Raw genomic sequence first — 14,819 nt, 5'->3', positions numbered from 1 at the left:
CAAACATTTCCCCTAAATTTAACTTTTCATTCTTTCTTAATCTAATTAGTTCAGTTGTGTATGTAACAGACCAAAATGGCTGAGTGACATAAGTACTGGCAACACTGATATGCCTCAAAACAAGGTAGCATTTGCTTTTTGCTCCAAAACTGTTGAGAAAATTTATAACAGCTCACTTCAGCTTTCAAACGCAACCTAAAGTACCCAGGTACATAACATTAAAAAGCTCTTATCATTTTCCATGTTTACGGATCAGAGACACATGGTTACCTAAAGATGCAAAGATACTAGGATTTTTTGAAGCCTTGAAGCCTATATTGAGCATTACTTTTGAAAATGTCATTCACTTCTGAACATTAAACTTTTCCAAGTTTTAAACATAAGGTATTAGTCTAGAAAGTACACAACACATGACTGTTCCATCTCAGACATTGTTAAAAGTGGACTATAACAGCTGAGACCGGAGCAGAATAGAAATATTAAAAACAGAATAAGGATTTAATAATCATTTATTCCTCTGGTTTCGTTCTCTTGCCTGTATCTTTTCTTTCTGCTGGACTTGGCAGATGTCCCACATAACAGGGGATGTCCTGTATTACACAGTCAAGTGTTGTGTCTCATATGAAAAGCTTATGGGAAATGGCTTTGCACATATTTTCATAGAAACCTGACTGTTTTCAGATGCCTAGTAAACTCGAAAAATGACAGTGCATGCGTGGGCAAAACCTGCACATACAGCCAGTGCCGTTTCAACTACAGTGTATCTGTTGTCGATGTGCAGAGCTGTTACACAGTCCCAAACTGTCCTGAATTTCAACATTTACACAACTCTATTTTAATAAAAGAAGATTAACTAAGGGAAGAAAAAAAACCCAAACCAACAAACAAAATCCACTCAGAAGAAAAGATATCCTAAGAAATCCTTTCTCCCATATTTCTAATGCTGAATACCTTAATTTCTGTCTTCTGTTCATTAAAATTACTTCATTCCTCCAGCTGTAATATGGGGCAATACTTAAGAACCCATCTTCCACTTCATTTTTTGGAAATAGATGCCTTATTCTGACATGGAAGAGCCAGCAAAGATATGGAATTCAATGAATGAGTATTTAATGAATTTACAAACATTGAGAAACCAATGAAGGGGAACCAAGTTTCACTTACTGTAAACCCTGATTCTTATTTGGATTGGCTGCAAAAGCCAATATTTCAGCTAGCGGTGACACCCCTTGAAAATACTTCCAGTTGTTTAACTTGTCCAGTGAATGTTTGGTAAGAAATCTGTATCTTTAGAAAAAATCCTCACAATGTAAAGTTAATATAAATGGCAACTGCTTGAGGATTCACATGTTCTGGCTTACTTTTAAAATACACTTGTATTTCAAATAAAGACAGTTCTTGGCCACTGCTCATGTCATTAACAGCTTTACAAGTCTTGGGCCACCATCCTCTGTGAGCAGAAACAGGGTATCTGCAGATTATAATAATGGAGAACAGACCCATGTTTTGTTTACTTCAGCAGCTTCTGACCACTGTGCATGCTTAGACGTGGCAGAAAAAGGTTCTGATTGATACTTGAAAAGCTTTCTAAGTACGAGGCCCACGGTTTACCCTTAAAGCATCACTTTTTTTCTTAGTCCTCCAGGCTATCAGTTTACTGAAATTGCTGTCCTAAAAGTGTCTGTTATTTTTATTAGGTGTACTGCAATCTAAAATTGTGAGCCAGCACTTAGGTTAGACATAGGTAAGTACAGATTTTCTCCACCCTGTTGCAGAACCAGCAAGTTACAATATATGAATACAAAGGAGCCTGCTTCAGATAGAATAAATGAGCCACAACAGAGGTTTTAAAAGTCAGAAACAAATCTGTCTCAAGTTAATAAAAATGAAGAGCAGCCTGATTTTAATGTAGATTTTATGGCTTGCTGTGTTCGTGGTGTATATGGAGTGTGTTTTAAAAGTTATTAATTTTAAACATGTTTCAATAAGTATTATTTAAAAAAATAGGACAAACAAAAGTAGCAATTAAGCTACTGATATTTAAGAATAATTTGTCTGGTTGTAAACATCTGTTAGACAAGCAGGTTTCCATGTGGGCAATAACAGTCTATGAAGCACAGTCTCTGATGCTTTTAGTAAATCCATTAACTGTATTCTTTTGCATGTTACTAGTAGAATTAATAATATAAAATTAAGTTGTTCCAATATTGCAATGTAATCCAAGCCCATAATAATTTTGAATATTAAAGCCTCTGCTTCATCATACTGCAATGATTGTATTTAGCAGTTTGCAGGCATTAATATTAACTTGTGGCTGTTAAGTTTAATTTTATGGCTATGAGAAAATACAAGAATTATTTCAAATATATGAATTGCATTTTTTATACTCTGAAGAGATATTTTTTTTCTATAAGCACTTTTCACATGAGGTCCAACATAAACATTTTTCTTTCTTTCAGCAAGTGATGAGTTTTAATGAGAGAAATCAAGAGATGAAAAAGCTTACTAGGTCACTTAATTCTTACTGCTGCAAGGACACAATCTTCCTTTACATATTTCTATGTTTTGCCCATCTATATTGAATTACTCATGCAACAGGGATTCCACTGCTTCTCATGAGAGGCTTTTCTACAGCCTCATAGATCTTAGCCTCAGAAAATATTTTTTTAGATTTGGTGTGAAATTAAAACAAACTCTAGGCCATGATTCCTAACCATCTCCCTGCCTGCTGTAGGCTTGCCTGAAGTACTTCACAGCTGGCTGAAAACTCAGTCTGTTGCTAGCCCATACTTCCTTACCATGGGCTGCAATGGAGTTCTAAAACAGGCACTGCTTCAGCATTTCAACTGAGACTCACCAGAGTTTAGTGCTTTTAACATTGAAAAATGTGCCTACAGCATAAAATAACTGTCTTTCCAGAGTGAATAATCTATTGTGATACAATTTCTTGGTGGACTGTTTTTTAATCAATTCAAGTGAATCCATTACTGAGATAAGAGTCAAAACAATAAAGTTTGGATATAAGAATCTAGAAATTGTAATTAAATGAAACGATACTGATAATATACTAACAACAGCAAGCAGTTTGAGACAATGAAACACATCTGAAATGTGGGACAGCTATCACTTCTTTCCATATGTCAAACAAGAATTTTTAGCAAAAGACAAGAAATTGGGTGGTTTTATCCTCAGTCATCACCTTCTGCAGAAAAGTGGTTTGCAAAAGGCTCCTGGCTTTCCCATGCCATTTACAGCAGTAAGGTTTTTATAACAAGAATAAAGCCAGCATTTGTACTATTTAGTGAACTTCATGACATTCATTTTGCCAGCCTTCAGGTGCTTTCATCTGAGCTTGTTACACAGTCAGAGAGAAATCTCTCTGACTCTCCAAGGAAACCTTGGGTGACATGATCTTTCTATTTTATCAAAGGCCACCTGGACACTCTATGCAAGGATACAATCTTCAGTAATAGAAAGGGAAAATATTCTAGGCTGGCCAAGTTAGGACGTATTCTTCCAATTGTTATGGCATCTTCTAGTAAATACTTTGACTTTAATGTCTGTGGGTTTGTTCTTAAAAATGATACTTGAGTGGGAAAACAGGCAAAGAAAGGCAGAAATTAGTAGAATAACATCAGCTGATCAATAATTTGGTGAATTAGAAGTAAAATTATTTATGTTCAAAAAAATGCCATTCATTGGGCATTGCTATTGATAACACCATACAGGCTACAGATGAAACAGTAACAACTGATAATATATAATTTAACACTAAAGGTGATTAGATATTCAAAATAGAATTTGATCACAGATTTGACTGAAGATACTAACGTAAAAATCAAGTGAGAACATACAACTACAAGCAAGACCTTCTACAATGAAGTTTAAACTGAAGCTAGTAAGCTACACTTGAACTCTTTGCCAGGATTTGTAAGTATAGGTCAGTTTGGATGTGGATAGCCTGAATGGGGATTAACTTTCAAACAATATGGACAGTAACAGTCCTCAAATTTCCTGTACATGTATTTATAGTGGGACAAAATAAAGATTTTCAAAGATTTCAATTTTCTCTGTGTAGTGAAACTACACAACGAATAGTTCAGGTTTAGATACAGTGGAAGACTGGCAAGAGAAATTTCTAATTGTTTTGTGTTGAGAAGAAAATATACTATTTTAATGATAAGATACTCATAAGAGATTTGATCTTCTGTATACATTCCGCTGGAGATGGATGATTATCTTTCCAGCAAATGATTTATTTGGAGAGATAAAGAACAGACTGTTATGCAGCCGGTGAGGTACTTATGTTAATATTTACACAGCAGTAGGAGTTTTGCTAGATGGTTGTGTGGAGGCAAGGAGTCCAAACTCAAAGGAGCCCTAATCTTAGTATCAGTATGCAGGTAATCTTTCTCCTGTCCCATCACAGGTCCTGATGCCTCGCTAACCAGGAAAAAAATACTTCAGTTCCTTCCTTTGCTCGTGCAGCAGTAAGACCAATGATGAATGCTCAGTTTTTGTGGCAGAATCAGCAAGAGGGCAGGAACTGTTTTTGAGAACAATTACTGAACTATGCTTATTAGTACTGAAAAAAGTAAAGATTTATCTTTATGGAGTACAGAAATAGTTTACAGTTGCTCTGTCCTCTTCAAATTACACACCCATAATACAGTTCAACAAATATGAATATATGAAAATATGCTGCAAATATTTTTGTTGCACTCTCCATAAAAAGGTTAGTGTATGTACTGTATTTTTTTCTTGAGGGAAACAGATGTCAGGAACTAGGTACCTTACTGTTGCCATAAATGTCCTCTCTCTCTCTGAAAGCCTTGTTTATTCCTCTTACACAGTTTCTCACTTCCTTTTCATTCTCTCTTTGACATCAGTTTATCTTTGAATTCAGATTCTTAACTTGAACATGCTCTTCGGAAGTATGACATGCTGTTATTATCAAGTAAGTGTGCTATTACCAGATGAGAGAACCTTCCGCTAACCTGAATGACTGCTTACAAGAGGAAGGGTTTAAATCACAGGGGCTGGAGTGATTTGTAAGGCTAGATTACCATCAACTGCTTAAAAATACATTCCTTTAAACAAACGGCATATGCATTTTTCTTTAAGATGTCAGTAAGGCAGATTTCTCATTTTCCAAAAGCCTTCTGGATTCTTTCAGTCTGCTGCCTTTTCGCATCAACATAATATAACATTCACATAATACTACAGAAGTCAAAACCCTAAGTAAAGATTTTAGGTTTAAGTTGTCCAAGTGCATAGAACTAATTAAAAAGACATTTTTCAAAGAGCACATAAACAGTATATGAGCATGTAGAGTAAGAATATAAATTTTTTCAACTATAATTTGATAATGAAGAGTAAATGTGCATGTACTATGGAAACAATTTGTTAAAACAGGTTTTAAAGGCTTTACTGGAGCTAGTTGCTACACATTAGCATGCAAGTTATTTCATTCTGTTTCAAACCAATGATAACCTGTTTTAACAAGTGCTGTATTATGTTTTCCCCAGTACAGGAGATAGACAGGGCACAGCACTTGACACTGACAAAGATATTCAGCAGTCCAGTTGTAAGGTCCTTAACATTAGCAGTAATTTCCATGTTAATTTTTAACTCATGCTATTTGAGTTTAAGATGTAATTGCACTTGTTACCAGCTGAAGTTTGCTGTCATCACGTAACCCTGAAGTGAATCAGCATAGCCTTTGGGCACTTTAGACAAACAATATAAAAACGTTAAGGAGGAAGGACACATAGCAACTATTCTTCATAATCCTGGAACTCACTTCCTACTTCTTACGTAGATGATTGCTAAGATTAAAGTAACAGTCATTATTAAAAAATGCTCACAGTGAAAGAAACTTTGACCTTGACAGGCTTGAGAGATGGGCCAGTGCAAACCTCATGAAGTTCAACACAGTCATGTGCAAGGTCCTATATCTGTGTTGGAGCAATCCCAGGCACAGCTACAGGCTGGGCAGATAAATCATTCAGAGCAGCCCTGTGGAGAAGGACTTGGGTGATTCTATGAAATATCTGTAAAAGTGTAATCTATACAAATAATGTATGTGGATATCTAAGAAGCTTCTCACAGTGGATGAATGAAGCTCCTATTTGTAGGACAGATGGTAGTTTAGAATCATAGAATCATGGATGGTTAGGGTTGGAAAGGACCTTACGATCATCTAGTTCTAATCCCCCTGCCATGGCCAGGGATGCCTCCCACTAGACCAGGTTGCTCAAAACCCCATTCATCTGTATTCTACTTTAGATATCCCTTGAAACTTTGGATTGATAAAGGCAATCACTCTAAAGTAATGGAACAGTAAAAAACTAAGACACATTTTAATTTAGGAAGGTTATGAAACATAGAACTGATAATGACAGGAGTTTCAAAAAACATTCATTCCTGTTATCCTTACTGCTCAAGATGTGATATCTTAAAGTCCCAATCTAAATTAACATTATATTTTATGTACAGTGGCATATACAACATACTAAGCACATACATACATATAAAGACGTATATACATACATATATATAAAAGTATGTATATAAAAAATATGATTTCTTTTAATGTTAGTGAAAAAGCATTGAGCAGACATTATATAACCAAATTAGGATATCAAAATAAGTATGTAAGTGTAAAATATGGTCATGTTGTCAGACTAACTGAGAAAAGGCATCCCAAGTTTAACTAAGACAGTCCAAGAAAGCAAATCCAGTCAGTGCCTACAAAGTAAGCAAAGAAACTGACGTATTTGGTAGGAGAGTTTCCAAAAATGAAAACAAATTAGAAACAATTAAGTAAATAGTCTACTTGTCTGAGGCAGAACTAACATAATAAGCTTCATAAGCAAGAAACATTTCAGATGTTATGGAGGAGCCAGACAGAACATGTTACAAACTTCAATACGTTGATGATGAGGATCAACGGAGGAATTCTAGAGATTATGAAAGTATTGCATCAAAATAAAATACCAAAGAAATAAAGAGATTAAACATAATCTGCAGATTATAGATTTAAATGCATCGAAGGATGGTGGCAGTATCAACTGTGAAAGACAGGGCCTAGTATGCAAGCATTTCCAAGGGAATATAAGTAATCTGGTTTTGGCTGCATTATGCTTCCACTAATGGCCTGACATCTAGGAAAAATACCGTGTACTGAAATGATGGATTGGATGTTACAAGGCAAGATGGGAACAAACAGACTGAGTCACCAAGACAGGCTGGTAACTGAAATTTTCAGTGGATCAGATTATTGACCTCTTGTCCCTTCAGCAAACCTACAATGTGAGAATTACTGGGTAAATGCCCTCCCTGGAAAGGAAGGGCACTCAAAGGAGACGTGAGGGAATGTCAGAGATGGAACATACAGATGAGTATGAATTCACAAGATGTTACACCAGATGTTTTGAGTGATTAGAAATAAGCAGCAACTGAGAAAGTGAGTGGAATCCTGAAGTCATGAGAGACTGGTTGGAGAAGTTTAGAATGAATAAAAAGGATAATAGGCAAATGGTGGGGAAAGGAGGAATGATTGGTAACATATTACCACTAATTTTAGAAGTGCTAAAGAACTGAACTATGGGTCTTGATGAAAAAAATGTTTTGTCTTATTGGAAAACATAATAAACTGGCACTCCTCTCTTTCAAAGAGAGTGTAAGATCACAAACTGGTAAGATTTTCAGCAGACTAGAAATCTAGTAGGTTCCAAAATACTGTTCCCTGTTTTTTAAGTTATGGGTTCATGAGTCTTGTCCTTGTTGACATTTGTTCCTCAGAAACATGCTATAATAGTCCCAGTGAAAGAAAATAGTTTGAAGCCAGCAAATGAAACTACCATAAACTAATATTAAAGTACCAGGAACCAAAGGTGGGGACTTAACACTGAAAATGTGAGGAATTTAAATAGCAGGAATATATAAAATACTTCATTAATTCTGTTTCAGCTAATTTTTCATCTCAGATTTGATGTTTCATCTCAGATTGAAGTTCTATATTCTCATATGGAATTTTCATTTATATATGTAGATCAAATATCCCTATAAGAATGCAGCACCAAAACCTACTTGTTTACATTGTTCTGCTTTTATTTTGCACATATTTTATTACATATTTTTCCCTTGCTAAAACAAGAAAACTGCTGAAACAAGAACTTGCTTATCTACTAAATCAACATCTTGAAAGTTTTAGGTGGCAAGGTCTGCAGATAGCAGACTGAAGCCAAGACAACATTTTCTTACATTACCACAAAAACTTTTATACTTCCTTTTCTATCAGAGATCTCACAAGATCTCTGTGTTTTCCTGACAAACAGAAGCTGTGCAGCTGTAAGTAAAATGATAATTGGAAAGATAACGTTAGTATTATTCAGGCATCTCTCTCAAAGCAGCTTAGTCATATGCTGTATGGAATAAAAACAGGATTGGCTGAGTAAGGGAATTTACTGTTTCCCAGGAAAGGAAATTGCCTGCAACACATCTGGCAAAACGTTCTAAGTGCTTAGTTTTGACAAAATATATATTTCAGCTCTTCTTATAAGGTGAGCGCTGTAGAGTGGGTATCTTCTTTCTAAAAAGGGAAAGATCCAATTTGTACTTTAAATATACCAAGCCACTATTTGCTATTTTATGTCAAATACTATATACTGAGCTATGAAGCAAGCAGGAGACCACAGGCTAAGCAGTGATATTTGAGTTTGCAGTATAAATGTATCATGAATGCAAACACAACACTCCATATAGGCAGCAGAGATAAAAGATGAAGAGAACCAAGAACATGAGAAAAAACACCGAAAGGAAGCAAGTGGGCTGAACTATAATTTTTTACTCAGTTTCATACTGGCATGTATAAGATTCCATGCCAAATTATTTAAATTCCTTCCTATTTCAACACATCTAACAATGAGATGTTCCTTCTCATAACTGCTGTGAGACACATCTTTGTCATTCAGCTTTTCTGCAATAAGCCCTGCCCTGCAAGCAGACTTGTTATTATGCCTCTGAGGCTCAGTAAAAAGGCTGTATGCAGGCATCTTCCTTCCTCTTCGTTCAGTTTTCAAGGACAAAAATGTATTTAACTTGCCTTACTTTTCACACCAGATTTCTAAATTTAGATATTACTACTTTCTTTCCCCCTGAACTCTGACTGGCTTTGACTCCCTGGGGAGGCAGACAAGACCACTTCCTCCTCCACAGCTGGGAAAGTTGCTCCCAGAGGGATAGAAAGGGTGAAGGTTCTCAATCAAATGCTCAAATAGATGCACCAAACATGGCACTGTCCTGTAGTGAAGGGTTAAAGAGATATATATTTATTTTGCTGGCAAGGTGAACGTTCACTGTCTTTCCTGGGCAGTGGGAAAGAGCGCTTCATTAAAGCAATATGAGTCCATTGGACCCAGATGGGGAAACAGCATAATCCTCTCTGTTATGAGTATGCGTGTGTGTTGGAGGTTATTGCCCCTACAGCCTGGAACTATTGAGGAAAAGCTGGGGAAAACATTACCATGGTGAACCTCGAGGTGTTACTACAAGGGCTAGATGAGAAGCATGGCTGAGCAGCTAACTTGTGGTGCCTGCTGTGCTGGTAAAGGTCTTAGGTTAGTTATTTGTTGTCACTTCTCAGAATTATACCTGCATTTTCCATACCTTTTACCCAAACAGCGGACAGCTGCCATAGCAACTGGCCATTCATTCATTCATTCATTCATTCAAAGAGAGAAAAACGAAAAACAACAAAACAAACCCAACACAAAAAAACAAACCCAGCCAAAAAAACAGTAAAAGGTGAACTAGTTTCTCTTTACAGTATTCATACAGCCACAGTTCTCCCTAGTGGAGGTCCAAGATACAGCAAGCCTTGCTTAGGCAGGCTCCAAGTTCAGTCTTGCTGCTGGCCCCATTAAGACTCAAGGGCCTCCCGGGGTCATGCATTGGACTTTCCTAAAGGAAAACAGACTCTAGTTCAAACCTTTAGAGACACTTGTCTCCCTCAAAACCCAGCAGAACTGAGCGGCCAGATTATGTTGGTGATCTGACTCACTGGTGTGGCATACAGATGGCAAGCCTCATAGTAATTCAGAAACTATTAATTTAGTCAAGCCTTTCATGGATATTCTGTCTAACGAATTCTCAGCATCTTTTAAATCTTTTATTTATGTACAGTCCCTTGAGTAGAAGGGGTAGAAGTCTAATAATTAAAAATAAAACTGCACTGGTGAGTCTCAACTTTTAATATCTAACGAAAGGATTTAAAAAACCCATTAAAATATAGTCAGAAAAAAAATAGTATTACCCTCTAGTTCTTCCTCATTAGGAGATAGATACTTTCAGGGCTACAGCAGTCTCATTTTCAGCACTACTCTATTGAGGGCTCTATTATTTGGGGGGCTAGCAGTGAGAGAAAAGAAAGCAGGGACCAGACCAATTTAAGAAGTACAAGTTGCAACAGGAAATTCTCATTTAAGTCAGCAAATCAATGAAAAATACTCAGATAACAGAAAAAAAGAATCTGAATGTTTAGTTAGATTCCCAGAAATACACAGTCTGGTGTATAAATCTAATCCTACATGCCGTCTTCATTGTATAATAGTAGGTTTCTCAACTACCTTGCAAAAGACTGTTATTCACATGGATTTAAACATTCTTTCAAAGACTTCAATACATGGGAAAGGAGAAAAGCTTTTGAAACTTCTTTTAACAATGCAGGTAGCTGTCACATTGATTTGTTTTGCTATTGCAGCACAAAGTTGAAGGGATGGCGAATGCATAATTTATATACCAAACATATAAATTTCGTAGAAAATAATCTTGACTGTATCCCAAGTTCCAAACATATTCCTCCATTTCCTCTGCTGGATGGATGAACAATGGCAGATGAATACTCCACAGGAAAAAAATCTGACAAATTGGTTCGACAGGTCACAGTCCAAGTATAATTAAAAAGAACCTTTCTGGAAGTCTCCAAAATTGTAGAGATTTTCCCTTCCAGAGTCAACTACATAAAGAAATCCCAACAGCTTCCAACACTTTAAGGCATGCATTTTAGCTGCTATAAGCATTTTTTGACAACCTCTGAACACAACTCCCATGATTCAAAAGGAAAAGCCACATTAATACACTGTATGAAATATAGCAAGTTGTGTAAGAAAGTCTGTCATAAAAGAGGCATGCTGAGGCACGCTGGGATTCTCCTCATGTAAGAGAAACTTTGGTCTGTAATTCATGCTAGCTTGACTAGCATGGCATTCCCTTTGTTTGTTTTAATTAAGAAAAATCTATAGCTTCCAGATCCAGACCTAGGGAAACTCTCAGGCAGTTTGCCTTCAGGAGTCAGTATCCTATTGTGCTAGTTTCAGAAGACATTTTCTAAAGCAGAGAAGTAAACTTCTCCAAAATTTCAGTGGAAACAACTCTTTCCCAGGGTTTGGTAAATGGGTTAGTAATTTTCCGCTTTTCCAAGACCACTGATCATTGCAGAGAACATGGGAGTGGGATGTAGGGGGGGGGAAGCTTCCTTTTACTTCTACACATCCTTTTTAAACACCTACTTTATTAGAGTTTCCCTCACCTTTTACAGGTATTTCCCACTTCCAAGGGCACAGAACTACACTTAGCGAGAGCTGGAAGCATAACCGCTGCTCACCCATGCCACCTCCTGAGGCAGGCCTTGCAGCCACAGCGTCTGGATAGTTCTTCCCTCTTCCAGTCCCAGCTGCCTTGCCATTTGTATGTCTTGTTAACGCTAGCACTTCCAAAGCTAGCCATTTAATACAGACAAAAAAGCCTTAAGAAAAAGAGGGATTGAGAACGCTTAACTCCTGAAAGCCATGACTAAAATAGAGTATTCATCTCAGCGACTGAGTAAAACACAACGTCTGTGCTTAACTGAAACTTTTTAATTAACCCCCCTGTGTTGTTCTCTTTGAAAGGACATGCCCAAGTCTGCTTTTGTATACTTAGGACAGTGCCTCTCTCTCCAATTACACAACGCATTAAACACAAATGAAATTACGCCTTAGTTCAGTACATTACAAATAAAATACAATCTTGAAGAAGAACAAACAAGTCCAGGAACTTTTTTAAAACTTTTTTTTTTTTTTTTGGGGGGGGGGGGGGTGGGGGTGGCTTAGAGCGTGTTTAAAGATGGTTACTCCCCACAGATAATTTACAAGCATAGTTGGAGGCAATCGGGACTGATTGCTCTGTCTAGGAAATTCCTAATTGGAGCCGTGCTGCAGGAATTCGCAGGGGTCCTGTCCTGCCGGCTCCTCCCTGGGGTTTCCTCTCGCCCCGCGCCGCCTCGCGCAGCCCCCGCGCCCCATCGCTCTTCCCTGCAGCCCACAGTGCCAGTGTTCCCCCCCCCCCGCCCGGCAGGAAGGCCCCGGCGAAGGCGGGAGGAGGAGCAGCTCCGCTCCACATGCCTGCCTGCTCTTATCAACTTATCCTATAAGGGAAGGGAAGCGATCGATTCGGGCACCGAGGCCGTGACATCCTGGCACGGGCGAGGAGGAGCCAGGCTTACGGCTGGCGAGCCCGGCGGCCGGATCCGCCAGCAGCGAGGGGAGGAGGGGGCGGCGAAGACTTTTGCTTTCCGCATCTGACAGCTCGGGGCACGGCGGCCGGGAGAAGCCGGGACGTTTCCAGCTCGGAGGGTAGAAAAGCCCAGCCCGCCCCCTTGACGGCACATGGCAGCAGGGCGCTCGGTTTCAGCGCAGGTTAACTAGGTCCGTGCTCCCGTAGCGCCCCGCAGCACTAGGTTTGCTGGGCTACCGCAGGGATTAAAATGCAGCTGGCTCCTTACTTCTTTTGGGGCTGCAGTATTTTCTTAGCTTCAGGATACAACTCCTTTAGTAAGAGCATGGAGACGATGGGCAAGAAGCAGTACCAGGTCCAGCATGGGTCATGCAGCTATACCTTCCTTTTGCCTGAGACGGACAACTGCCGGTCTTCGACTTCTTATGTGTCCAATGCCGTGCAAAGGGATGCACCTTTAGACTATGATGATTCAGTTCAAAGACTGCAACTACTTGAAAACATCATGGAAAACAACACTCAGTGGCTAATGAAGGTAGGATAACACTATTTTTATCTTGTTATCTACTTCATTGTGGTTTTTTTTTTCCCCGTTTCTACATTCACAAAATGCATTAGCTAAAATAAACTTCTGAACTACCTCAGTCAGAAAGTTTGAGAACATAGTTTTACTGACTAGAAAAGAGGACTGCACTGCTCTGCAGAGCCTGTGCCTTAAAGTTTCTCATTACATTTGGGTTGCCTGGACAAACAGTAATTCCATAGGCAGACTGGGAGCACGTCTGACATTTCTGACATGAAAGAACCACTACTAATTTATAATTAACTGATGAGGCCTATTTTATCTCTCTTTAAAGAAGACAGAATGCACCTTTATCAAAGGCATGTTTGAAGAATGTTATTTGAAACATGATTTCTAAACTGGCATGCAGAAATCAACATATTGGGTCCCACAGATAAAGAACTGTAATTCTAACTAAAGACTGGAAGTCTGACTTGCAGTGAAATGAGCCCAGTAAAGTGATGGAATTTCAAGAAAGTTCATTAGCGGATATCCTTTGCATCCTGTAACATTTCCACTCAAATACACAATATTGAAGGGAAAAATATTCTGGAAAAGGTGTTACAGATGCCACATAGCTTCCTTTAATGCAACTCTATTGCAACTAAGGGAAAATGACATGTTTATTGCCAAAGTGGAAACATTTGTAAAACTATGTCTGAAACAGTAGAAAAAAATTTATACTGCATACATTGTTAATATTACTGGAGAATAAACCTGATCACTATTCCACATTTTATAGATAGCACTTTGATTCTAAATCCTATATGGTTCAATAGGTTTTAAGAAACCTTTGTTTCACTGATACCTGAGAAAGCTTGAAAATATAGCTTAATGGCATGGTAAATTTATGAGTGTTTATGTTTCATACCAATATGCTCATCTTCTAAGCAATAACTATTTTGAGGACTTAACTGGGTGGTTGACATAGTACCTCCAAATAAGTGCTCCAGTGATGTCATAAGGGCTTTTTCATAAAGAAAAATACATTTGTTGCTAACGGAGAGAATTTGCAATTCTCTGCAACCAGTAGCCACTTCTTATATGACTATAAAATGATTTTGCATTAGGGTTCACCTCTCTCATGAGTTACAAAGTTACAGAACTAGCAAGATATAACCAAAGAAACCTGCTGGCGAATTTGTATAAGAAACAGAAGTCTCACTGTAAAGCAGAAAGCACAGGGTTTTCATCCACCTGAAGATGAATCTTGAAGCTTAAATTCAAAAGGCATACACTTGAAGGCTGAAGTGTGACCTATATTTATGGGTTTAGGATGCTTAATTTAGACACCCAAAAAATGACAGATCAGTGGCTTTTGTTTTTTTAATCTCACAGGCAAACATACTTCCCTCCACATACTTACTTACCTTTCTACTTACCAATTTACAATGCTCACTGTTGTAAAGACCAACATTAACAGATGTGTAATGCAGGATGAAAACCACACAAAGTAAAGCCGTCTAATCTACACAGCTGCTAAGCAATTTCCTAATATAAATAATGAAATCACACACAAGACTCCAGTGCTAAATGCCTCTTAAGTAGACAAACACAGTATCATAAGTGGCATCAGGTAAACAGAAACCAGTAAGCAAATTCCAGCATCCTTATTTAGTAAAAGCTATGCCTTTTCCTGTCAGTCCCTGGGAAATCAGTTACAAGAGGAATAGGATAACTATATCTAATTCATTCTTTG

At 37.9% G+C, this 14,819-nt stretch overlaps 2 protein-coding genes across 8 annotated transcripts in view; one reads left to right on the top strand and one right to left on the bottom strand.

The window, feature by feature from the left end:
- Positions 1-14,819, bottom strand: part of MCPH1 (microcephalin 1) — a 122,460-nt gene that overhangs the window by 22,761 nt on the left and 84,880 nt on the right. The gene's annotated exons all lie outside the window — the stretch shown is intronic.
- The window catches only part of ANGPT2 (angiopoietin 2), a 37,767-nt gene continuing 35,620 nt past the window's right edge, over positions 12,673-14,819 (top strand). For both annotated transcript variants that reach the window (XM_057414071.1, XM_057414070.1), the window contains exon 1: positions 12,673-13,093. In XM_057414071.1, the coding sequence (XP_057270054.1) occupies positions 12,809-13,093 (285 nt within the window). In that variant the 5' untranslated portion in view covers positions 12,673-12,808. The remainder of the gene's footprint in view (positions 13,094-14,819) is intronic.

This window comes from Pezoporus wallicus, unplaced genomic scaffold (assembly GCF_028554395.1).
Source record: "Pezoporus wallicus isolate ANWC-B61680 ecotype Strahan unplaced genomic scaffold, APGP_CSIRO_Pwel_v1 contig_6428, whole genome shotgun sequence".
Lineage (NCBI taxonomy): Eukaryota > Metazoa > Chordata > Aves > Psittaciformes > Psittacidae > Pezoporus > Pezoporus wallicus.
Note: the sequence above shows the minus strand (reverse complement) of the source record. Positions and strands in the feature narration are given on the sequence as shown.